This window comes from Ceratotherium simum, chromosome 21, assembly GCF_057802395.1.
Source record: "Ceratotherium simum simum isolate JZ-2026a chromosome 21, ASM5780239v1, whole genome shotgun sequence".
In the NCBI taxonomy this organism is placed as follows: Eukaryota; Metazoa; Chordata; class Mammalia; order Perissodactyla; family Rhinocerotidae; genus Ceratotherium; species Ceratotherium simum.
This window is the reverse complement of record NC_141920.1, coordinates 22,825,517-22,850,152: the sequence shown is the minus strand read 5'-3', so window position 1 is coordinate 22,850,152 and position 24,636 is coordinate 22,825,517. Positions and strand designations below refer to the sequence as shown.

General features: G+C 47.6%; 1 protein-coding gene across 3 annotated transcripts; it reads left to right on the top strand.

The window, feature by feature from the left end:
* On the top strand, positions 1–22,892 carry MANBAL (mannosidase beta like). Of its 3 annotated transcripts, none has more exons than XM_004430423.3 (3): positions 1–21; positions 9,280–9,488; positions 21,913–22,892. In XM_004430423.3, the coding sequence occupies exons 2-3, from the start codon at positions 9,339–9,341 to the stop codon at positions 22,018–22,020; spliced, it is 258 nt and encodes an 85-aa protein (XP_004430480.1). In that variant the 5' UTR covers positions 1–21; positions 9,280–9,338; the 3' UTR covers positions 22,021–22,892. The 3 variants fall into 3 exon arrangements, with proteins under 3 accessions (XP_004430480.1, XP_087301418.1, XP_087301420.1); XM_087445292.1 differs by lacking the exon at positions 1–21 and adding an exon at positions 113–500; XM_087445294.1 differs by lacking the exon at positions 1–21 and adding an exon at positions 627–769.
* Positions 22,893–24,636: the final 1,744 nt, after the last annotated feature.

Genomic DNA, 24,636 nt, shown 5'->3' with positions numbered 1-24,636 from the left:
AGCGGCGTGGCGGCGCGGGAGGTGAGTGCGGCGGCGCCGGCGGCCGCGCTGGGGCTTCGGGACAGGGATGAGTCGCGGCGGCCGCGGGGACGGAGAGGTGGCTGGGCTGGGGCAGTACGGCCCGGCTGTCCCCGGCGGCGCGGCTCGGCGTGAATAACTTCCCGGGGCGTTCTCAGGAAGTTCCTTGCCGAGGGCAATTGGAGTCCCAGGGAGGCGGAAGGCCTCGCCTGCGGCTGGCCAGCGCTTCAGTCCAGACCCCGGGCCCGAGCCCACTCCTCCTCTCGGCCGTGACCCGGCCTTGCCTCCCTCGGTGGAGCATTAGGAGGAGCCAGAGCTCCAGAGCCGGTCTGGCCGGGGTTCCAGTCCTGGGTGTGCGGCGTATTGCTGTGTAACCCCGGGCAATCTCTGTTTGCCACTCTGGTTCTCAGTTTCCTGCTCTGTAAAACGGGCGCATAGGCTTGATCTGAGGATGAAAGGAGGTGGTGAATGCAAAGCGCGAAGTAGGTGCACAGTGCGTGTTTGTTGGAGAATTAATTCTTCTTAAGTGAAGCGGGAAGTAAACATATGAAATCTCACACTTTTTAAATGGTGGCGACAGATTCGGATTTAATAATTATATTTTGCAGGACATCTGCACACCAGTTTCAGCTCACTGGCTGCCAGTTGTGATTCTGTTCTGGGAGATAACTTAGCTTTCCGTGGGACAAAATTCTAACCCAGTTTTGAGCAGCTCTTGGGAATTGGGTATACAGCCCATTGCTGTAAGACAGTGAGTAACTCCTGACACTGGTTTTCTATTTCCCAGTCCATTTCAGTTGAATTCTCAGAACAGAATTTTAAAATTGCGTAATTAGAAGCCAAGAATTGCTTACTAACAGACTTGAAATCTGGAGTTTTCAGTCTTAGAGAAGATATACTTTCTATTTGATGAGTCTGGAGAGCTCTACATGTCTCAGGAGTTATTTATCTGTTTTGACATGTTGACATTTTTTTTTCAATAAACTTTTTATTTTAGAACAATTTTAGATTTACAGAATTGTTGCCAAGATACTAGAGTGAGTTCCCATATGCCCCCCACACAGTTTCCCCTATTATTAATGTCATACATTAGTATAGTACATTTGTCACAATTAATGAACTAAAATTGATAAGTTATTATTAACTAAAGTCCATGCTTTATTCAGATTTAATCAGTTTTGCCCTAATATGCTTTTTCTGTTCCGGGGTCCTATCCAGGATACCACATTACATTTAGTAGTTGTGTCTCCTTATGCTCCTATTGGCTGTGATAGTTTCTCAGACTTCCCTTGTTTCAGATAAATTTGACAGTTTTGAGTATTACTGGTCAGATATTTTGTAAAATGAACCTCAGTTGGGATTTGTCTGATGTTTTTCTTATGATTAGATTGGAGTTATGGGTTTTGGGGAGGAAGACCACAGAGGTAGGGTGCCATTCTCATCACATGACATCGGGTACATGCTGTGAATATGAGCTACCACTGCTGACGTTAACCCGGATCAGTAGCTTGAGGTGGTCAAGTTTTTCCGCTGTCAAGTTACTCCCTTTCCCTCCCTTTTTCGTACTGTACTCTTATGTACAGCCCATGCTTAAGGAGTGTGGAATTGTGCTTCATGCTTAAGCAGATTATCTACAGAAATTGTTTGGAATTCTTCTCTGTGGGAAATTTGTCTGTTCTCCTCCACTCATTTATTTACTTACTTCGTCATTTCTATCAGTGTGGACTTGTGGGTGTTTATTTTCATACTTTGGGTTATAGTCCAGTACTGCTTTATTTTTAATTGCTCAGATTGTTCCAGCTTTGGCCACTGGGAGCTCTTCCAGTTGCTCCTGTATCCCTTGACGTACCCCGATCATTGTGTCTTTTGTTTTGTTTTTTTGAACTCTTTCTTTCGGCTCCAGGCTCACCTTGTATATTTCCTGCCTCAGTCCTAGAATTAACCATCTCTCCAAGGAGCCCTGGGTTCCTTTTACTGGAGAATGGTGTTAGACACCAAGATCTGGGTGTTAAGTGTGCTCATTGCTGCTGGGATGCCCTTGCTTCTAGACTCTCAGTGGACAGAGCAAGAGATATATATGTGTATACTAACCTGGTATATATACACCTATCTGTAAATATTTCTATATGTAGCCACCTGTATCTATATTAAGCTAAACATGAGTTCATACTGATGTCTGCAACTCTCATCCATTCCACATGGATCATTCTAGCCTCCTTCTCTGGCTTATCTGGAACCTCCCACTCCAACTGTGACAAACCTAGCTCCCAGTATCTACAGTCCGTTTATTTAACTGTTCAGTTCTGGTATACATGTCTAGTGGTTTCAGAATTGTTAACTTGTATCCCCCATGGGGAACAGTTTTATCAACTAGAGCATAGTGCACATGCACAATTCCTTTTGCCTCTAGTCTTAGAGACTCCAGTCACCTCCAGAGTTAAGAGGTCAGCGCCCGATTTCCCCCTACCCCTTCAGTGAAGCTGTTTAATACACTTGTAATACATTTAGATTCAGGTGTCACATTCTGCGTTCCATCCTGGGATACCCCGACCTCTTAAGTGATTTTTAAAAAATATTTGCATACATTAAAGTTTACTTTTTATGCTGTAAATTTCTATGGGTTTTGACAAATGTTTAATGTCTTGTATTCACCGTTACAGTATCATATAGAATAATTTCACCTTCAGGGATTATTTTTAACTTCCCTCTTTCAGATTTCACCTCAGCAATTCTATTGGCTCTCTCTTCAGAATATATCCATAACCTGAGAATTGACCACTCCCACTGCTGCCACCCCAGTGCTAGTGTGTCTTTGTGACTGTTACGGTAGCCTCCTAACTGGTCTCCTGTTTCCCCTCTGTCACCTACAGTCTATTCTCAATGCAGCAGCCAGAGGGACCATTTTAAAATGAGTCAGACCATGTCATTTCTTTCCTAAAAACCTTCCAATGACTCCCCTTCCACTCAGAGGAAAAGCCCAAGTGCTTATAATGGCCCACGGACCCTACACAGCTTGCTCACTTTCCTGTTCTCTATCACAGAGCTCATTCCTGCCTCAGGACCTTATCCCTTGCTGTTCCTCCATCCTGCGGCACTCTAACAGATACTTAAATGACTTGTTCCTTCACTTTCTTCTTGCCTCTGCTGAAATGTCACCTTCTCAGAGAGGTCCTACCCTGACCACCTCATAGAAAATAGCACCGTGTTCCTCCCTCTTTGTATTTTCTCGTAATACTGATCCCTGACATTACGTTATATGTATACTCGGCACACAGTAGTTGCTCAATAAATATGTGTCCAGTAAATGAATGTTTCAGACCACTGGTGTCTGGCATTCAGGGATGAGCCTCGGGGGGTCCAGTAACCTCATGAAATTATTTGCAGTGTTTGGTAATAAATTGGTATGTACTGTTTATTAAATTCTGATAGGGACATGAGATTTCCCCAGTGTATAGAAACCTCTGCTCTTGAGCAAGTCTGGAGCACCAGGGCTAAGACGTTGCAGGAAGGTCAGCAGGGCCCTGACTTGCTGGGAGAGCCTGCGTGAGCCCCATGCCTCTCAGCTCCTCTTCCTCACTGTTACATGAGGCAGTTGGTTGAGGCATCCGCTCTTGCTTTAAAGGCGGGAAACAGAGGCAGAGGCTTCATCGTTTACCAAATATTTAAGTCAGGCCCTGGAACAACCAAGATGGGCCCAGGGCCCCTGCTCTCCAGGAGCTTGCCGTGGAGCACGTGAAAAATCATTAGACTCCAGTGTAGTGTTTCTCAAACAATAAGAAATACATTCTGAATTTTGACCTAGAACATACATACTTGGATGTAGATGGATATAAATGAAAAAAAGCTTCTGGACGCTGACCTTTACTAATGTGATCTTTTCTATTGTCATTTAATTAAATAAAGTGCTGGCTAATAAAGTTAAGTAGGAATAATAAAGCTAATAAAGTTAAGTAGGAATAATAAAGCTAATAAAGTTAAGAAGAAAAAGTGCTGGTTGCAGACTGCTAAGCGGTTTCCATGGCTCACAGCCTGCAGTTGGGAAACCACTGAGCTAGTGGTTAAGAGCTCGGCTCTGGAGGAGCCACAGAGCCAGCCGGTTTGAATCCTGACTTTGCCACTTCTCAGCCAAGTAATCCCTGGGTAGGGGGATTACACATACCCTCTCCAGGCCTCGGTTTCCTCATCCTCATTAGTAATACCCACCTCCCGGAGTGGTCGTGAAGTGAATGAGATGCTGACTGTAAAGTGCCGTGCACATCTGGTAAATGATTTGCTCACTGTTGCTACTGCGACAATGGCGGGGGGGTGGGGAACAAAGCCTATCCTAGACAGTCTGAGGGGTAAGCGCCTCCCAGTCGAGAGCTGAAGGATGAGTAGGGCTCATGTGACTTCTGTAATCAGGAAAAGGAAACCCAGAAATGCTGGCAGGCAGGCTGGAAGTCAAGCTTGGGAGTGCAGAGAAAATACGAGAGTTCTAAAGCATACGCAATATATAGAGAGCATTTTATGTTTTCCAGATCTTTTTTATAACTACCCTCCTGTTACAACTGTGCTGCCCAATATGGGAGTCCTCTAGCCACATGTGACTATTTATATTTAAATTAATTATAGTTAAGTAAATTAAAATAATAAATTCAGTTCCTCAGTAGCCACGTGTGGCTGGTAGCTACCATATTGGAGAGCACAAATATAGAACATTTCCATCATTGCAGAAAGTTCTGTTGGACAGCACTTCATTAGGCCCTATAAAAGTCCTGTGAAGGAATTAGATAGGGCACGGATTTTTCTTTTAAATTGTATTCATTGTTTCAATAAGATTCCAAAAAATTAAAACTATCACCCCTTCACTTTAACAGCAACTATTTACATTTTCCTGTGGCCTCATTTGATCTTTAGCCAATGAAATCAGTTTATACATGGTTGCACTCCCGGTGTTTATATACTTGTTTTCATTTTTCAATTAATATTATTTTGCAGAGACTTTCCACTGACATGGTAGACGTTTATATTTGTCGTTTTAGTGAAGGAGGGATGTGTCGTGATGTACCATCATTGGGTTCACTGCTTCTTTATTGTTGGACGCTTTAGTTGCTTCCTGTTTTTCAGTATTATGAATAGCGCTGCCATGAACTTTTTTGTATCTGAAGACTTTTTCTTCTTTTGAATTGTTTCCTTACTGTAAATTCTAGGAAGTAAGTTATTCAGTCAAAGGATGTAATCACTTTTATGGCTCTTGTTATATATTGCCTAATTGCCATAAAAAAAAAACCCCTAAATGCATTAAGGCTTTGAATAGATATTATTGTTGTTATGTGGCTCCTGAGAACATCAGGTCTCCAGGAGGTCAAGCGATTGGCCCAAAGTGTAGCTAATTGCTGATAGAGTCCTGACTCCTGGCGCCATCTTTGTATTGTACTATGAATATTCATAACACTGTTGCTGTTAGTAACGCTAATAAATGTAAGCATTGATAAGCCCAGTAGGCTCCTTACAGCCTTAAGTATAAAGCTTGGGGTCAACGGCATTTTTTAAAATGTATATTTATGAGGTGCAACTGTGAAGAAATGAGAGAGCTTTTTCACACTGTGGTATTAACGTGGTGGTGCCCTGTCGTGGCTGTACGTTTCCTCCAGTGAAGCTGTTCTTGCAGCTGCCTTGGAATTCCGTTCAGGGCCAGTTTTTGAGCCACCCCAACAATCTGCCTCGTGTGTGAGCATTATACCTTGTGTTTGACCAAAAATGGTATTCCTGAGCTTGAGGCCCCACCTGATTCACCACACTTGAATCCAGATGATGTTGGGTTCTTTCCAGAAGTCAAATCCTTCCTGGGAGGATGAAGATCTCCCAGCTCTGAGGGTTTTTAAAAAAATGGGCCTCAGGCTTTGAAGGCCATTCTCGAAGAAGACAGAAGTGATGTGAAAAGTGGCCACCCTGTTGGCACAGGCGCATGATCTTCCTACACGACCAGGTTGAAAAGGAAACAGTATGCATTTGCATAAGTCCCACACTGTTTACTTAGAAGGTCATTTTTGTTATCCTTCAGTCAGTCCTCCTCCCTGTTGGAAAAATGTTGCAAAGCAGTGAAGTCACAGAGCCCAAGTGGAGGAAGGTCGTAGGGACAGTGTCTTTGGCTCAGGGCTACAGGAATACAATGCAGGCCATGTGTGTAATTTTAAATTTTCTAGTAGCCACATTTTAAAAAGAAAAGGAAAAAGGTAAATTGATGTGTTTTATTTTTGTTAAATATATATAACATAAAATTTACCATTTTAACTTTTTAAGTATACAAAGTCAGTGGCATTCACAGTGTTGTATGACCATCACCACTATCTATCTCCAGAACTTTCTCATCATCCCAGATTGAAATTAGGTACCCATTAAACAATAACTCTCCATTCCCCCTCCGCCAGCCCCTGGTAACCTATATTCTAGTTTCTGTCTTTATGAATTTCCCTATTCTGGGTACCTCACATAAGTGGAATCATACAATGTTTGTCCTTTTGTGTCTGGCTTACTTCACTTAGCATAATATTTTCAAGGTGTATCCATGTTGTAGCATGTGTCAGACTTCATTCCTTTTAATAGCTGAATAATATTCCTTTGTATGTATAGACCACATTTTGTTTATCCATTCATCTGTTAGCTCTTGGTTGTTTCCATCTTCTGGCTACTGTGAATAATGCAGCTGTGAACATTAGTGTACAAGTATCTGCCTGAGACCCTGCTTTCAGTTGTTTTAGGTGTATACCTAGGAGTAGAGGTGCTGGATCATATGGTAATTCTATGTTTAACTTTTTGAGAAACTGCCAAAGTGTTTTCCACTTTGTCTTTATTCTCTTGATAGTGTCCTTTGAGGCACAAAAGTTTTTAATGATGAAGTCCAATTTATTTTTTCTTTTGTTGCCTGTGCTTTTGGTGTCACATCCAAGAAATTATTGCCAAATCCAGTGTCATAAAGATTTTCCCCTATGTTTTCTTCTATGAGTTTTGTAGTTTTGGCTCTTAAGTTTAGATCTTTGACTCATTTCTGAGTTAATTTTTGTATATGGTATTAAGGTAAGGGTCCAGCTTCATTATTTGCATGTGGATATCCAGTTTTTCTATCACCATTTGTTGAAAAGACAACATTGAATAATCCTTCCCCACTGAATAATCTTGGCACTGTGTTTGAAAATCAGTTGACTAGGGGCCGGCCCTGTGGCATAGTGGTTAAGTTCAGCGCGCTCTGCTTGGGTGGCCCAGGTTTGTGAGTTCAGATCCTAGGAGTGGACCTACACCACTCGTCACCTATGCTGAGGTGGCGACCCACATATAAAATAGAGGAAGATTGGCACAGATGTTAGCTCAGGGCTAATGTTCCTCAAGCAAAAAAAAAAAAAACATCAATTGACTATATATATGTGAGGGTTTATCTCTAGACTCTCTAGTCCACTGGTCTATATCCTTATGCCAGTATCGCATGTTTTGATTACTGTAGCTTTGTAGTAAGTTTTGAAATCAGAAAGTGAATCCTCAAACTTGTTCTTTTTTAAGATCAGGTGAAATTAATAATATAGTTTATTTAACCCAATATATCATTTCAACATGTAATCAATATAAAAACATTATTAATGAAATATTTCACATTCTTATGTTCATACACTCTTCTAAATTGAGTGTGTCTTTAACTTAACAACCATCTCAGTCTGGACTAGCTGTATTTCAACTCTCAATAACCACGTGTGGCTCACGGCCACCACATTGGCAGCTTAGATTTAGCAGAAAATTGCATTATGGCACAGATCTCTGAAAACACAAAGGGTTTTGGAGTCAGGTAGGCCTGGTTCCAAAGTAAGTTTGCCGCTTTCTCGTTGGAGTGGGCGGAAGGAAGCCATTTGTGGGTGTCGTGGTGGAGGGGAGCAGTTCAGTCATACCAGAGTGGGAGGAGGGCATGCTGGGGAGGTGACACTTGAGCTCAGCCTTGGAGGTGGAGTGGGAGCCTTGCCAAGCAGTCAGAGTGGGAAAGGGCCGTCTTGGCAGATACGCAGCTTGGGTAGAGGCCCAGGATTTTGAAAGGGCCCAGTGCTCTTGGAGAACTACAGGCAGTTCTTTCATCTCAACCAGGGTATTAGGAGTCGGGGGCTCTGGTGCAGGGAGAGGCTGGAGAGGTGGGCTGAGGCCCGACTTTCCACAACTGGCCATCACTGCCTCTGTTGTCCATGTCCCCAGCATCTCTAATTTGGATTATTGGCACTAGCCTCCTCAGTGGTCTCCCTGTGTTCCCTCTGCCCTCCCCACCCCCCACCCCTTAAAATGTGAGTCAGATAATATCACTTCTCTACTCAAAACCCTTCTGTGGCTTTACATTTTACTCAGTCAAATCAGAAGTGTCTAGTCCTCCGAGGTCTGCCCCCACTCCTGTTCTGATGTTGTCTCCTTCCTCCCTCCCTCCTGAATACTCCTCTCTGGCCATTTAGGACTCATTTCCCTGCCCTGGGGCCTCTACACTGCCTTTCTCTCTGCCTGGACTATGCTTCTCTGAGATGTTCCAGTGGCTCATTCAAAACAGTTATCACTAGCTGTCGTATCACATCTGGATGTGTTCCTTGTCTGCCTCTGTCCTGAGATGTAGTCCCCAAGAGAGCAGAGATATTTCTGTTTTGCTCACTTTTCAGTGCTTGGTGTTCAGTAAGTATTTGTTGAGTGAGTGACTGGATGAACAGATACAACAAAACCTGAAACATAGCAGGCCTTCAGTACATATATGTTTTTTTTTTTTTTTTTTTTTTTTTTTTTTTTTAAAGATTTTATTTATTCAGTTTTTTTCCCCCCAAAGCCCCAGCAGACAGTTGTATGTCATAGGTTCACATCCTTTTAGTTGCTGTATGTGGGACTCGGCCTCACGTTGGACGGAGAAGTGGTGCCTCGGGGCGCTCCCGGGATCCGAACCCAGGCCGCCAGCATCAGAGCGCGTGCACTTAACCGCTAAGCCACGGAGCCGGCCCAGTACATATATGTTGATTTGAGATTTTTGTTGAAGTGTTTGCATTTGCTTATTTTCTCTAACTTTATGTTTGGAAAAATTTCAGACATACAAAAAAGTCGAAATAATGGTCCAATGATTATCCATATATCCTCCACTTAGATTCAAGAATTGTTAGCATATTACTACGATTGCTTTATATATTCTTGCGTGTGTGTGTGTATGCGCGCATGCGTGTGCACAAGTAGAACCATTTAAAAGTCAGTTGTAGAGACATGACGCTTACCGTTTGCATTTAGAAGGTGGCTCTGGAGAGTGGTGAGTCAGAGGAGACCACAGGCAGCAGGCAGCTGGGGCCATGGCCTCCGACCTGGACTTCTCCCCTCCCGAGGTGCCCGAGCCCACCTTCTTGGAGAACCTGCTGCGGTATGGACTCTTCCTAGGGGCCATCTTCCAGCTCATCTGTGTGCTGGCCATCATCGTACCCATTCCCAAGTCCCACGAGGCGGTGAGTCCTTCCTTGTGAGCCTCAGCTCCTCAGGCTGGGTTCTAGGTACTAAACATAGTTACCACAGCAACGAAGATCAGCAGGGACTATGCTGGGCTTGATTGATTTAGTGTGTCCCCAGATTCCCACCTGGTGGCATTAAGCCACATGATTAATACTTTATTTGTTTACATGTGTGTTAAGCATATTTTTATTTAGTGCCTACTACGTGTTAGACTCTGCTGAAAGATGTAGTGTCTGCCCTCAAGGAGCTTTTAGTCCTTGGGAGAAGGGCAGATATAAAATACTCACACATGTGTCCATGAGGAGCACAGGGCACTGTGAGGGTGTATAACAAGAAGAGGACTTGGTCTTACGCGGGGGTTGGGGCTGGGCTCCTCCCCCTCCCCCAGGGAGAGGGAACTTCATGTGCAAGGAAGCAAGGAACGCGCTAGTTCAAGGAACTGAATGAAGGTGACTGTGGCCATAGCTGAGGGGACATGATGAGCGGTGCAGCCAAAGGAGTGGGCAGGGCCCAGAGGGTTTTAAGGAAGAGAGTGACGTGATCAGATTGGCCTTTTTGTTGTTTTGACTCTTGTTCTATCGCTATACACCCTCCTTCCACCACCACCCCCCGCCCCCTTTTCTCATGACATTGGTTTGTTGGAGAAAGCAGATCATTGTCATCTTTGACATCCATATCCAGGATTTGGCTGATTGCTTCTCTCTGGTGTCATTTAACATGTTTCTCTGTTCCCCATATTTCCTATCAACAGGAAATGTGATCTAGAGGCTTGATTCAATTCTGGTCAGGTTATTGGGTAAGAACACCTCAGAGCTGGTGCTGTATACTTCCTGTTGTATGTCATCAACAGGCACGTGGTGTCTGGTTGTCACACATTTAGAGGTTCTAGGATTGATCACTGGGTTCAGATGGTAGCTGATCCCTCTGTTATAAAATCCCCATCAATCTTTCACCAAAAGGGTTTTAGCATCTATTGGTGATCATTGCTTCCATCCGTTATTTCCTCCAGCATTTATTAGGTAGAATTCTGCAATGAAGACCTTTTCCTTATCACCTATATGGTTATCCTGAAAAATGATATTCATACCAAAAGGTAGGATAAATGCTTGGTTCTTTCCCTTTATTTATTAACTTTTGGTGAGTTTGGGCTCTAGCAACCTCCAATCTTGATTAGTGAAGCTTTGATTTTCATATCATTTTGAACATATATTTTTATACATTTGATATGTTTTAATTAATTTTAGTTTTTTTAATGCTCAAATGGTCTCAATGGGAGCCCTATCAGGTTGTGTGAAATCTTGTCTTCCAGGGAAGCCCATTAGAGACTCATTGCCTAGGGTTTTTATTGGGGACAGGTCACATAAGCACTCTGCCTAGCCTGGACCAAAATTCCAGACATCCAGAAGGAAAGCAGTTATTCAGCATAAACCATATTTCTTTGCACAAACAGTTTAGGCACAGTGAGCCACTGTTATCCATTCTGGGAATTGTGGGAACCACCCAAAATGCAATTTCTCAGATGCCAGCCAGGGGCCAACCTTGCAAGCTGGCTTTTCTAAGGATAGCAGGGTTTTTTTATATTATATTTTTTATATTCTCCATATCTACAATATACTTATTATAGTTTTAAATTAAAGTAACATTTTGTTTTGCACTGCTAGCAATAAGATTCAGAATGAAACTTATGATTTGTTCGTGGTTCTTTTTTGGCCCACAGATATGTCCCAGTAGGGTTGTGTGGTCAGAGTACTGTGTTTAGTAATTCTTTTCTTCATATAGGTATACTCTCACCATGACATACAGTTAGGTTAATTTGCTTCAATTTGTTTCTAATTTTTAGGGATTTTTTCCTTTTCAATTTAATTAAAAAATTATGCAAAATATTTATATACGACATTTCCCAAAATCAAAGCTATGTAAAAAGATACAGTCACAGAAGTTTCCTTTAATGTCAATATCTTCCACCCTTTTCCCTTCTTCCCTCTGTGGGTGACCATTTTTATTATTTTGATTTATCCTTCCTTTGTTTCTTTTTGAAAACATAGGCAAATGCATAAGTGTGTGTGATATATATATTTATTATACTCCTCATTTGATACACAAAAGATAGCATACTATTAAACACAGTCTTACATCATTCTTTTTCACTTAACAATATACGGTATATTCTGGAGATCCATGTATCTTGGAGATGACTGTGTCCCAGAGGTTCTGCTTGTGTAGCTGGGAGGATGATGGAGATTTCCTGATGTAGGGGAACCCTGGTGAAGGAGCAGACTTGGGGTGGGGATGGGGAAGGAGTGTGCTGAGTTCAATTTTAAACAGGTGCCTTTAAGATGTCCAGGTGGTTCTGTCAAGTAAGCAGTTGGATGTCTAGGTCTGTGTCAGGAGGAGGGTCTGGGCTGAACGTTGATCAACATTTGGGAGTTGATGAGATGTAATTGAAGGCATGGGAGAAGATGAGGTCTCCTAAGGAGCGAGACGAGAAGAGGGTCTAGGCTGGGGCCTTCAAGAACTCTAGCATTTAGAGAACAGGCAGGGAGGAGCAGCGTGGGAGGGCGGGGAAAACCTTGGTGAACATGGACCGGCTCATGGCCTCTGGATTGTTCTGTCTATCTCCATTTCTTGTTCTGGTGTTTTGAGAAGGAGGTCACGATTGGAGTTTTTCCACCCACAATTGTATCACACTCTAAAAACATAATCCCTGTGCTCTGGGGCTCTGTCCTCACAGACACGGCTTGCTATTGGCTATTATAAATAACAAACATTTTTATTGTCATTGGCCACTGATGAAGCCTGCTAAGAGTCCCGAGGGAGAGAGGTGATGAATGTTCTTGTTTTATAGGCAGAGATGTAGTGTCAGAGGTGTGTGGCCTTTTGGAGAGCTGCTGCACACCTCCTGTTGAGTTCTTAACCCTTCAAGGCTAGCCACAGAGGCCTGGGTCAGTTTAGCAAACTTTCAGGAAAAGGGGTGCCCTTTACCCATCTCTTTGAGGTTTTTAGTGGCGCAGTGGGTTGAGGTCTTTTGAGGCAGGGAATTGACAAAGGGTCCAATATATGCCTTCATTCCTCCTCCCCTCACCTCCTCTGCCATTTGTATGTTAATTTGGGACAAAAAACTCATCTTTTAAAATATAAATATAGTATATAACATCTCATTTTAATTTATCTTGCAGTTTAGGGAATAAGGCTCACACAAGTGAATTGTCTTCATAAAGGAAGCTTACTGTTTTAGCTTTTTTCTTTTTTTGGTTTTTCAATGGATCGGTGGCAAAAAATACAGTACCATTAATTTAACTTTTTATTGGTGCATCACGCCAGCAAATGGCCCCCAAATACGCAGGGATTCCACTGCTAGCTTTCCTCTGGATGCCCCATAAGGCAGCCTTCTCTTACTCCCCAAACTCCTAAATAAACAGAAAGGAAACACAGTATTCTGCGTGTGAACAGTCTTACAAAGAGAGGATGAGTGTTAAGACTCACCCTCTCTTAGAGGTTGTGCCCAGCAGCTAGATGGGATTTGGAATTGGAAGGGGAGGGCAGAAGAAGGGGGTTTTAACTTGGGGCTGGGGAGCTCTTAGGGAGGAAGGGAGCCTGTGGGAATGGGGACAGCCTGTGGGGACCTCAGGCAGCCCAAGGGCAGGAGGGAGGTACCTGGAAGTGGAGGGTGCCAGGAGGTGGGGGGGACCCAGACAACAATTGCTCTCTTTGCTGTTCTGCTTAGGGCAAAATCATCCCTCTCGCCTGGCCTATGGAAATGAGGTTTATTAGTGGCTTTTTGGGTCAGAAGATAATATTTTTGGCTCCAGATGATGGGAAAGCCTTTGAAAGGCAAAAGAATGTCTTTCCTGTTGTTCCAGTAAGCCGATTTTTTGCAACTAGTTTATGACTTCAGTACCTCAATACTTAGCGGATTATTTGAAAGCTCTTTTGGGGGTAATCAGGGAAGGAAAAAGGAACACATACAAATGCTTCCCACCCCACCCCCTTCCTTTTCATAGCAGGAGCAAGAGCCAATTCGTAAAATCACAACCAAAGTCCCTAGAACCCTAAGCCAAATGAGAACGTTTTCTCATTGATAGCTCATTAAACTAAGACGCGAGAAAACAAAGGTTTGTTTGAGCCTGATTGAGGCCTGGGCCACAGTTAATCCAAGCGTTTTCTTGTAGGCTAGATTCTAAAATATAAGAAGGTAGATCCTTACACCATTTCTGTCTAGTCCAGGATGCAGATACATTTCACCTCTTGCCAAGGCTGATTGATTGTGTGGTGGCCATGGTGAAAAGAATTCTGGGGCTGCTTCTAGGCTCCAGAGTAAGGAAATTGATTAGTGATGTCTGCCATGAGCAAGGGGCTAGGGGGTGGTGGTAGCACAAATTGCCCATCCTTGGGCTGATCCAAGATTCTCCATCTGGCTGCACCCACCGGGAGAATGTTCAGGGGCCTGGGCTGCACTCGTAGAGATTCTGATTTAGTTGTTCTCTGAAGACTTGGATCAGTACTTTCTTAAAGTGCCCAGGTGATTCTGTTATGCAGCCACTGGTCCCTGAAGCACAAACCAATTTTAGGAGGACAGGAGATATTCAGTTCTACATGTATAAGTTTGAAATAATAGCAAGACTTCCAAGTGGTCAAAGAAGAGCCAGTGAGAAGTTGGGGATAGAGACCTGGGAATTCTTTTATCAACGTAGCATTATTTCTTGAAACCCTAAGAATGAGTTGCTGAGTTTTTCAAGGGAAATTAAGATTCAGGAAAGGCCTGAACTCGAGACATGCTCAACCTGCTTGAAGTAGCTTCTGTGCAGTGTAGATATGTTGAAAAGATGCAGGTGCTGTCCCAGAGCGGGGAAGAGGTTGAGACCCGGTCACTCACCATCTGCATCTCCTCTGCCTCCCGTGCTGTCTTCTGTCTTTCACTTCTCTTACTGGGGCCCTGCTTCCTCTGTTGGCTGTCCCTGTGGTAAGACGAAACATGGCCACTAACAGCTCCCAGAGTTTACATCACTCAGCTGCAGCATCCAGAAACTGCCTTCCTGCTTGGTCTCAGTTCCAGAATCCCCAGGGAAGGAACTGTAGTTGACCCAGCTTGGGACCGCAGTGGCCAGTGTGGGGGAAGGGAGGGTTCTGTGGAGTGGCCTCTAGGGGTGGAGGGGAAGGTCACTTCCCCCAGGAGCAGGAGTGTTGTGCGGACAAAGCTGGGGTCTCCCTTCCTCTCTCTCTCTCAGGAGACGGGGCAGAGCAGTGGGCAGAGGACTGGGAGACTGTGGTCTCCCGGAAAACCACTGAGTGGTTCAAGGAGCGCACATGTGAAAGCCAGTCCCCACAGAGACTGGGCACTGAGGACAACTGAGCGATTGAAGAGAAGCTGCTGAGTTTGACGCTGATGCCCTGTTCAGGCTGCTCTCCTGCAGTTTGGTTTCAGAACAAAGTTCTTAGTAGGGAGGTCCTGGATCCCTAGGGGATCCCTAGAAAGGCTTCAGAAGTCTGTGAGCTCCCTGAAATTGTGTACAAAAATGTGATGTTTTTATGCTTGGGCACACTTTCTGGGAAGACAGTCTATAGCTTTTCTGAAAGTAGAGTGCAGTAGTTCAATGAGGTGGCAGTCAAATTCTAGGAATTGACAGAGTGGGTAACAAGGAGGTAAAGGTAGGGAGCCCCTCTCCCCGCCTTCCCAAAGCCTGCCTGAGCTCACTCCCGAGCCTCTCTTGGATCAGTGTCTGCACAGAATGTTGATCCAGGCCACCCTAAGCAAGTGGGTGTTGACTTTTAGTTCAGCGACTCATGGAGCAGATAGTAATAGTTCATTACTCTCCGGATTAATCATAAACTCTCCGGTAGTTTAAGTGCTGACTGTTCTCATCTCCTCCTATGTTTATGTCACATCTCCCCAGCCAGCTGCCAGCCCCTTGGCAGGTACCTTTGCTTCCATTCCGCTGTCTTTGTGGGTTGCCACCCTCTCTTCTTCTATTAATGGGGACTCTTTCGGTTGAAAGTTCAGAAACTCAGCTCCAGCAGTTTCCCCAGAAAGAAACTGTGTTGGCTCTTAGAACTGGGCATTTCGAGGCAGAGCTGGGTTCAGAGGGTGGGTTCAGGGCTCTGTCTGTCTCTCCCTCTCCTGGCTTTCCTGTGACTGTTGACTTCATTCTTAGGCCCTTACCATGTGTCAGAAAGATCGCTGCAGCAGCTCCTGTCTGCATCCTTATCACTCATGATTTACAAGCAAGAGAAGCCATTTCTCTGCCTGTGCTCACTTTCAAACTCATGGAAGGCCTCTGCTTGGCCACATGCTCGTAACTTGCCCCGTAGGTGGGAAAGGGCACTGGATACCATTTCTGCCACGCCACATTTAACTGGCCACTCCTGTGGCTACAGTGACTGAGAGTCTCGCCAGAACCACATGGGATGGGAAAGGGCAGGGCCCCAATGGAAAGAGGGTGCTGGGCAGACAGAGATAACTGATGCCCAGCATTGTGATCCGGTGGAGGAGAACTCACCAGAATTGGTGGCAAGAGTGATGGCTTTCAGTGTGATGCCCACGTAGACTTCACTCTCAACCAGAAAGCCCTATAGTGTTTGGAGCCCTGACAAGGATGGGGCCTTCCTGGGAACAGCGGGGTGGTGGCCTAGAAGTTCAAGACCCTGTTGGAAAATTCTGCATGAGGGTCTTGATTTTAAACTAAGCCCCTGATTGCCAGTGAAGGCTCCCACGGTAAATAATTAACTCGGGCAGGTGTATACCCATTCTCAACACCTCAGGAGACAGGCTGCAGAACCAGCTTTGCAGTTCTGCCCTGCATTTTTTTAAACTTGGGAGGAGTTTGCAGTTGAATTGGGCAGCAGGGTGTTTTTTGCTTAATGAGCTGTCTGAGAGATTGCCATGTGGTGGGCAGGGTGAAGGTATAAACGTGGTCTCGAGATGTGTACCGGCTCGTGGGAGAGATGGCTGGACACACAAGGAGCCACAGACCAGCCAGTGGGGAGGACCAGCAGTCGTGCTGAGTTGTGTCTGGAATGAGCTCTGAGGCTGTTTTAATCACAGTTCCCCTCGCCCGCCAGGCGCGTCCTGGACTCTGTCTCTCTGCGCCTTGTTGAGCCCGCGTGGCTGGCCTCCCTCGCTCCCTCTTCCAGCTGGTCCTTTCCTCCACTCAAGGCCGGTGTTACTTCCACCTCTGCAAGGTCCTCTCAGCTCCACTCTGCCCGGGGCCTCGGGCAAGAGTGCACAGCGGGACGAGCAGGAACTCCAGCACTAGGCACACCTGGCCTGAGTGCCGGCTGCCCTTCCTCTCCCTGAGCCCGTGTCCCTGAGCATAAGGAGGGCGTTCATGCCCGACCCACAGAGTGCTTGAGGATCAGGTGAGATAAGGTGCGTGAGGCTACCTGAGCGTAGCATAGCGGTTTTCTTTCCCTGGACTATCTTGAAGGAAAGAACAGTTCCAGTCTGTGTTAAATGACATTTTGTCCTGATTTATCAGACTGAATCCACACTGCACTGTGTGGTGGAAATTATAAAGTTCTGTGCTCTTTCTGTGCTCGAAGGGATTTGATGCATTGTGGCACAGATTCGATTATTTGAATCTGATGAATAGCAGCAATTTTCTGGCCTCGTAAGCGGCTGTGGAGCTGCTTCATTATTGATGAGGCCCGTGTACACAGAGGATGCCTCTGCAGACCCAGGAACCACCTGGCGGGGAGGTTTTCTTTTACTCCCAACAGTGTGATTGCTGAGGGTACTTAAAACTTGCTTCAGAGGAGGCGAGATGTTCCCAGATTTAAAGATGGGGCTGAGGCGTCTGAAGTCTGCCATCTGCCTGGCTTGTATTGGCAACGTGCATCTGAGGAGAAATGAAAAGTCAGCCATTCATTCAGAGTTACTCTTGCCAGCCAGGAATTTGGAGCTACAGCTCTGTGTGGCTAGGACCCCAGCATCTGAATCATGTGTGTAACAGCTGCCTTTGCTTCCCTGCAGCTTGGGGGTAGGCGACTATGCCCCATTGGGCCAGTCACGGAGTCTCAGCGAGCCTCAGTTTCCTCACCTGTAAAATGGGGTTCACTGTGTCTGGCTCATCAGGGTGATTGATGGGAGGCGCAGCGAGCTGAGGTTTATGAAGCACCCACATAGTGCACAGCACTAAATATGCATTCTCTTCATTACCCCGTGGTGCCCGGCATGGAACCTGCATGCACTGGGCGCACATAGATAGGTGTTGAATGCCGAGCACCTGTGCAGAGCATGAAAGGGGACAGAGTATTGGGGCGATACCAGCTGCCCAGTAGCCCAGAGTAACAGAGAGTGGGCTGCACGAGGGGGCATGCTGGTAGACAGGGCCAAGGCTGGGGTGGAATGACCCTGAAGGGCACACGGAGGCTCTTGGAATTTGTGTTGTATGATGAGGGAACCAACAGCATGTTTAAAGCAGAAAACAGTTTAAAGCAGAAAACAGACATGGTCAAGACTGTTGTTTCAGGAAAACAGACTGAAAGCAATGTGGCAGATGGTGATAAAACCCTGGGGGAGGCTGCTACAATGAGAGGGCCAGGAGGAGACCGTGGGGTCTGAACCGGCACAGTAGTGTGTGTCCAGAGGGGACCGGGTGGAGTTGAGAGCCCCTTGGAAAGTAGAATGGACAGGACCTGGGGACAGATTGGATGTGGGGGCATGAGGGAATGGCGAGGACTCAGAAATGACTCGGGGGGTTCTAGCTTGGTTAACTGGGTGGGTGACGAGGCCAAAACCTGAGATGGGAAGAGAGGAGGAGGTCCGGTAGAGAGGAGGAGGTCCGGGACGAGGAGACAGATAACACCTTCAGATGACTTGATGGCGGTGATACCTACACACACCCACAGAGAGCTGCTCTCAACTGTGGAAAATAAAGCATGACTCGAGGCGCACTAACCCACTGTCCTGACTCCTGAGAGAACCTGAGTCACAAACGAGAGGGTTGTGAATGACCCACCGGTAGACTCTAGAACAAGCTATTCTTGTCGTTCCGTAGTCGCCCGTGGTTCCAGGGGCTGCTAAATAGAAAGTAGATTTCACAGTTAACTCAGATTCTCAGTCTCTGTTAGTCCTGAGGTCCTAGGAACATGGGAGAGGTGTGCCGTATAACCATTAAGAGCTTAGGTTCAAATCCTGGCTCTGCTGCTCACCAGCGGGGACCTTAGGCAAGTCACATAACCTTTGTGAGTCTCTCTTCTTTCGTTTATAAAATGGGCTCATTGTGGCACTTTGTGAGGCTAAAATATGTCCAGACCATGTAGCACAGGGCCTGGCATGTTGTAAATAATATTAGCAGCTGTCATTATTGTTGTTGTTGTTGTTGTTGTTATTGGTGGCTATGTCTATCCATACTTTATGGATGTATATTGGGTTTAAAATCTCCTTGTGTCCTTTGTGCCCATGGAAAAAGGGAGGCCTAGTCTTAACTGATATATTTTCGTGATGGTAAACAAGAGTGAAGTTCCCATGGTTATAGGAGATCTTGCCTGATCCTTCATTTCATTCATTCATTCATTCATTCATTCAGCAACAGTTGAAGCTATTCCAAGGAGCTCAGAGGCTAGTAGGGAAGACCAACATGAGAACATGTAACTATAGTAAAATAACAGTGGCATTATAAGTTTCCCGGGTACCTGAGAGGTAGGGGTGGAGGAGGGGATGTACCCTGCTGGAGGTGAGGAGCAGAGAAGGAGGCTAGCCAGTGAGTAGGAGTGTGTTCTTGGCTGGGCCAAACCATGAGGAGGAGTTTGCTGGATGGCATAGGAAAGCAGGGTGCTCCTCTTGTTAGGGGTGACCAGGGGAAGCCGTGGGGCCTGACCCATTGTAGGGGGTGGGAAAGAGCCTGGAGGAGGCTGGAGAGGTGGCCTCCTTAGATGCCATCCTAGGTGTGGGACATGAGGCTGTGGTGATGGAAAGCCACTGGAAGGTTTAAGGTGGGCGGATTTGCATTTTAGAAAAATTCTTTGGCAAGTGCGTGAGGAATGGCATAGAGAGAGCAGGGAGGTCAGTTGGCAGTGGGGGGACTGAAGTAGGGACTTGGGTGCTAGCAAGAATGGCCGAGTCAAGAGGTAGAGGAAGTTGAATCAACAGGACCTGGTGACTGACTGGACAGTGGGGAGGAGGGAGAGAGTGGGGTCACTGGGACTCTGGTTGCTCTGCCTGGGGCTGGGGAGGAGGGCCGGGCCTGCTGGAGAAGGGGCCGTGTTTGGTCTGCTCGACTGAGTTACAAGTGCCTGGGAGGTGCCAGTCCCAGTCATTTGACAGACAGCTGGATTAGGAGAGAGGTCTGGGAGGTGCCAGAAAGGATGAGGCGCCTGAGAGAGGGTTTGTAGAGAGAGGGAGGCCCTCGGGATGGCAGCTGGGCATCACTCTCCCTGTGGATTCTGAACCGGCCCCCACTGAAACCGGAGAAGGCACCCAGCTTTGAGCTCAGAGGGAACTCCGACCTGGAGGTCCCGGCAGGCCTCAGCAAGTTCCCTGTGCGTAAACCATTCGTCTAATCCGGCCCTGTTTGCCCAGGGTCCTCGGGGCCGACTGGTTTCCACTGGCCTCACAGGTACTGCGTTGGGGCCGGTTTCCAGCTTCCTGGGTCTCTGAAGGCAATGTGCCCTGTGGGTTTGCCTTAAACAGTAGCCTTCCTGCTGGGCTCTGCAGCCGTCAGCCTATGCACTTGACACACTGGCCCCTCTGAGGTATTGTTTTGTTTGTTTTTCTAGTGGACTTTTTTTCTTTTTTGCTAAGTTACATAAACAGTATCAGTACAAGGGGACAGGCTGGGGGGAGTCCAGAACTGCAATCAGAGACCTGGCCGATGGTGGGGACGCCCTCCTTATCTTGGGAAGATCATCCGTGGGTGCTTGGGACTGGACTGGGCCTTTACATGTGGTCTCCCGGCTGACAGGCTGGCAGGATGGAGAGGAGACAGTGATGGCCAATGAGAGAGAACTGACAGACCTCTGGACTGGGCCTTAGGTGGAGACCGCCCCTCCCCAACCGCGGTCTTGCCTCTTCTGTCTGACAGAGGCTTGAGGCTTGCGCCAGGGGCCGACAGGAGCAGGGAGGGGTAGAGAGTAAAGCAAGCTGGAAGCTGGGAGTTGGCCAATTAAACACGAGGAAATAGTTTTCTCTTCCAGAAAAAGTATGCTCCCCACTAGTATTCTTAGTCTGCTTTTTGTTTTTCCATTTTTAATAAAAGAACACAGATACCGAGAAACATTTTCTTACTCTAGTGCTGGGGTGGCAGGGCCATGAGGGGCGTGGGCATCTGAATAAGGGGGCGGCCACTGCTCAGCCCACTTCTTCCATGGGGGCGTTTGGGGCTGGTGTCACCAGATGTTTAAAGTTTTCAAGGAATCCAGATTGAGTGGGAAATCTCCCAGTTGGCTGAAATTCTTAAAAATAAACACTGCAGGCCAAGTGAAGTCTGCCTGTGGGCCGGACGAGGCCCGGGGGCTGTGGTCAGTGTTCTCTGGGCTCGACAGGCCTCGCTAATGTCCTGCCTGGCCGTGGCACAGTGTGATTGATCACCCCGGAGGGAGGGGACACTTGACAGGACCGAGTCCCCTCCTGATTCTTCTCTGACCTGAGCCTTGGTGGCTGGGGCAGGCCAAGTCCCCTCCCCAGGGTCCAGTCTCTTTATCAGCACAGTGAAGGCCAGAGCTGGACCTGCAGTTTTGAACCTTTTTTTAGCAGCAGGACCTTCATTTAAACCAAATCTTACAGGGAACAAATCACAGTGTACACGACAGATAAAGCCTGGAGCCGCCCCAGCTATAGGGAGGGTCTGGAGTTCTGCCCAAGGCTGCCCTCTGCCAGGCCCCACAGAACACAGTGTGGTGGCTGCCCACCTGCCGGCTGGCATGCCCCACCCCTCCCAGCCCGGGCATTCTGTGGGTTGAATGGAGGAGGAGGACAGCAGGGCCAGAAGGAGTGCAAGCCACAGTAGGTCTGCCCCACAGCCAGCTCCTCACCCTAGTTCTGCCCAGTCCCTGCACAGGGTGAGCAGCCAGCCGCTGGGTGCAGCGACATTTCCTGGGTGCTTTCCATGCATTTTTGCCTCCTTACATCAGCCCTCCAAGACGTGTATCACTCTTTCCACTTCACAGGTGGGTAGACCAAGACGCAGAAAGGGGAAGTGAGTAGCCCACAAGGTCACTTAGAGGAGCCTGGATTCCACCCAGGCCTGTGAGACTCTACAGGCTACCCCCTCTCCTTGGGGCCTCCTTCCTTGTTCTTCACTGAGAACTGCCCTGCTCCCAGGGGCAGCCTGCATACATGAGGATTCTGGGTCCCAGTGATGATGGTTTCTGTCCCGTGTTTCTGTGGCATGCTTCAGTTTGCAAAGTCCCTGCAGACATGATCTCGTTTTGCTGGTGTCAGGTGTGATTCGTCTAAGCAGGACTCTTCTTTCACTCACCACACAGGAGGCAGCAGCATCTGAGTCCAGGAGCGCGGAGACGACGAGGAAGTCCAAGGCTACTGCTCCTTCCGCCAACAAGAGGCTCAAGAAGGAGGCCAAGAAGAAGCGGTAGAGGAGGCAGCCTGCAGAGCCTTGCGGGCGGGGCGAGGGCCTGGGGACAGCCCTCCGGGGGCGCAGTGTCCCCTTCCCTCGCTCCCGCCCAGGCTCAGGGTCTGGCTGGGATGCCCTCTGGCCACAGAGGTCTGGACAATCATGACAGCCCCCCGCCCCATCTGGGCAGACCACCACTTCCTCTTCCTTCTGTTTCCGTGACGGTTTAGGGCCAAGGGGATGGAAACACCCTGTGAGCAGAGACTGTCTTGGAAGTCTGTCTGTTCAGAAGTCGGGTCAGCTCACAGAGTTACGTTTTCTTACTTAATCACTGTGTCCAGCCTTTAGTCACCCACCTTGTGGGTTTACACTATATTTTAGCGTCATCATCTGATACTGACAAGCACTGCCATCTCCCATTATCTGTGCACCGCACATCTGCTCATCAGTCACCTTTGTCTCTGCTTGTGCACGTGGAGCCAGGCCAGGCCTCCCCATTTGTTTAGGTCAAGACGCATGACCACTGCAATGTTAGTGGTCCCACTAGTGGGACAGCCAGGTATGAAAGATGCCTGGTGTGAGACCCGGCAGAAGACCCAGGTAATGCCTGGTTCTCCTCCGGCAGATGGAAGGGATTTGGCGGAATGAGGGCATGTTTTTGGGCCCAAACTTTCTGAGCCTCTGAAATGGGGGCTTGTCAATCTCAGACCAACCTCTTTTCAACCCATCACAGCACATTCAAGATGTGCCTTTTGGCTTCCACCTGTACACCCTCCCTGCACGCACACGCGCGTGCGCACACACACACACACGCCCCCAGTTTTTTCAGCCCCTGGCCAGTGAGGAAAAATTATTTGGGGAAGTAAACATCAATAAACTGCCCTGCTAGCTGAACCTCCTGTGTGTTGCCTGCTGCTGAGGGAAAGGGGGAGGCTGGGTCCCTGTCCTGGGGGTAGAGAAGTGGGACAGTGGGGCCGAGGATGGCCAGAGTGGGGGCAGCTCTGCAGGCTGAGCCATTCTGGGACAAGTGTCATGAAGGGTCTGGCCAGCTGCTTCGTGTGGCCCTTAGTCACTGGAAACACTTGCGAACGTCCATGCGTGTTTCCACTGGGGCCAGACCCCACTCGTTCCTCAGTTCCTGTTGCCTGAGGAAGATGCTGCTTGTCCTCAGAGTGGCTTGAGAAAACCAAGTAGAAGGCCTCATGTGGCATGGGGTGGGACACACAGGTCCAGTCACGTGCCCAGAATCAGCTGCCAAGGAAAGGCCTCGACCTACCTCCGATTTGCCCGGCTGGCTTACAGTTTGCCAAACACTTAGGCTTTCCCAAATGTTGTCACAACTGATGAGGAGTGACTTCAAGGATAGCGTGTATCATCTCCATTTTAGAGATGGGAGACTGATGTCCTGACTAGTTGAGAATGCCAGAACTCGTACTTGGACCCAAGTCCACGGCCCTTTCCTTGGTATTTAGCAAATGGTCAGCCAGTGTCAATAGGTGAGGTGCTGTGAGGGTCCCTGCCATGCTGCAGAGGGCGGGGCAGGATCTCGCAGCACCTTTGGTTTCTGGAGGAGTCTAGGGACTGGCGCTTCTGCATAATGAAGGGCCGGGCGGGGCCGGACACTAGCTGGAGAAGGGACTTCTACTGAGTCTATCTTCATAAACATTTACTGCGAGTCTTAGATGCCTTGCGCCATTCTGGGCATTGGGGATGCAGAAATAAGGAAGCTTCCCAGAAACCCAGAGCGCGCCCAGCCTAGTGGGAGACTGAGACGTGTAAACAGGCTTGGTGTGGGGAGTTCTCCCAACGGGAGCAGCAGACGCTGTGGGAGCTGGGTAGAGGGGGGTCAGCACAGCACCTGGCAGAGAGGAGGTAACTGAGCTGAATCTTAGAGGCCCAGCTGGAGTTGAGAGCAGAGGGAAATGATTCTGGGAGCATAGGGGCCAGACCTCCAGAGCAGATCCATTCCAGCTTCCCGGAGGGAGAGCTTCTGGCTCAGGAGCAGGGCTGCCTCACTAGGTTTGACTCCTTAAATTGCCTCCCATGGAGACTGTTTGCCAGAGAACAGCCCCTGGAAAGCAAGAGTGGGCATCCTGTGCTCCCTCAACCCCTCCTTGCGCACTTACTCTGGATGAGGTCTGCAGCACCTGGCGCTCTTGGCTTCCAGGACCCCACCCCCGCCTGGTTTTCCTCCTCCATCACTGTTCCTCATCATCAGAGGGGCTCAGGTCTCAGTCCTCGGTCCTTTCATCTCTGCACGCACAGGCTCATGGCTTTAAATCCCACCTATGTGCTGCTGTTTCAAACGAATCCCTCCAGACCACTCTCCTAAACTCCAGACTCATATATCTGACTTCCTGCTCAGTGTCTCCATTTGGATAAAAACAGGCATCTCAAAGCAAAGTCCTGATCTCACCAGCAGCCCCAAGTCTGATCTTTTTGTGGTATTCCCCACCCTAAAGAGTGTCTTATTTCTTCCAGTTCAGGCCAAAAACCTTGGAGTCATCCTTGATTCCCCCCTCTTTGTGTGACTCTCCATTTCTGACCTTTAAGTGGTTCCTTGTGATTCAACCTTCAAGATCCAGAATGAGACCCATCTCATCACTTCCCTCTACTACCATGGTCCAGCCCCCATCAT

Bases quoted from the DNA above. Each gene is read 5' to 3' on its own strand.
- MANBAL (XM_004430423.3), top strand. From the start codon at position 9,339: ATGGCCTCCGACCTGGACTTCTCCCCTCCCGAGGTGCCCGAGCCCACC. The intron at 9,489-21,912 runs GTGAGTCCTTCC...CTCACCACACAG, and splicing joins TTCCCAAGTCCCACGAGGCG to GAGGCAGCAGCATCTGAGTC.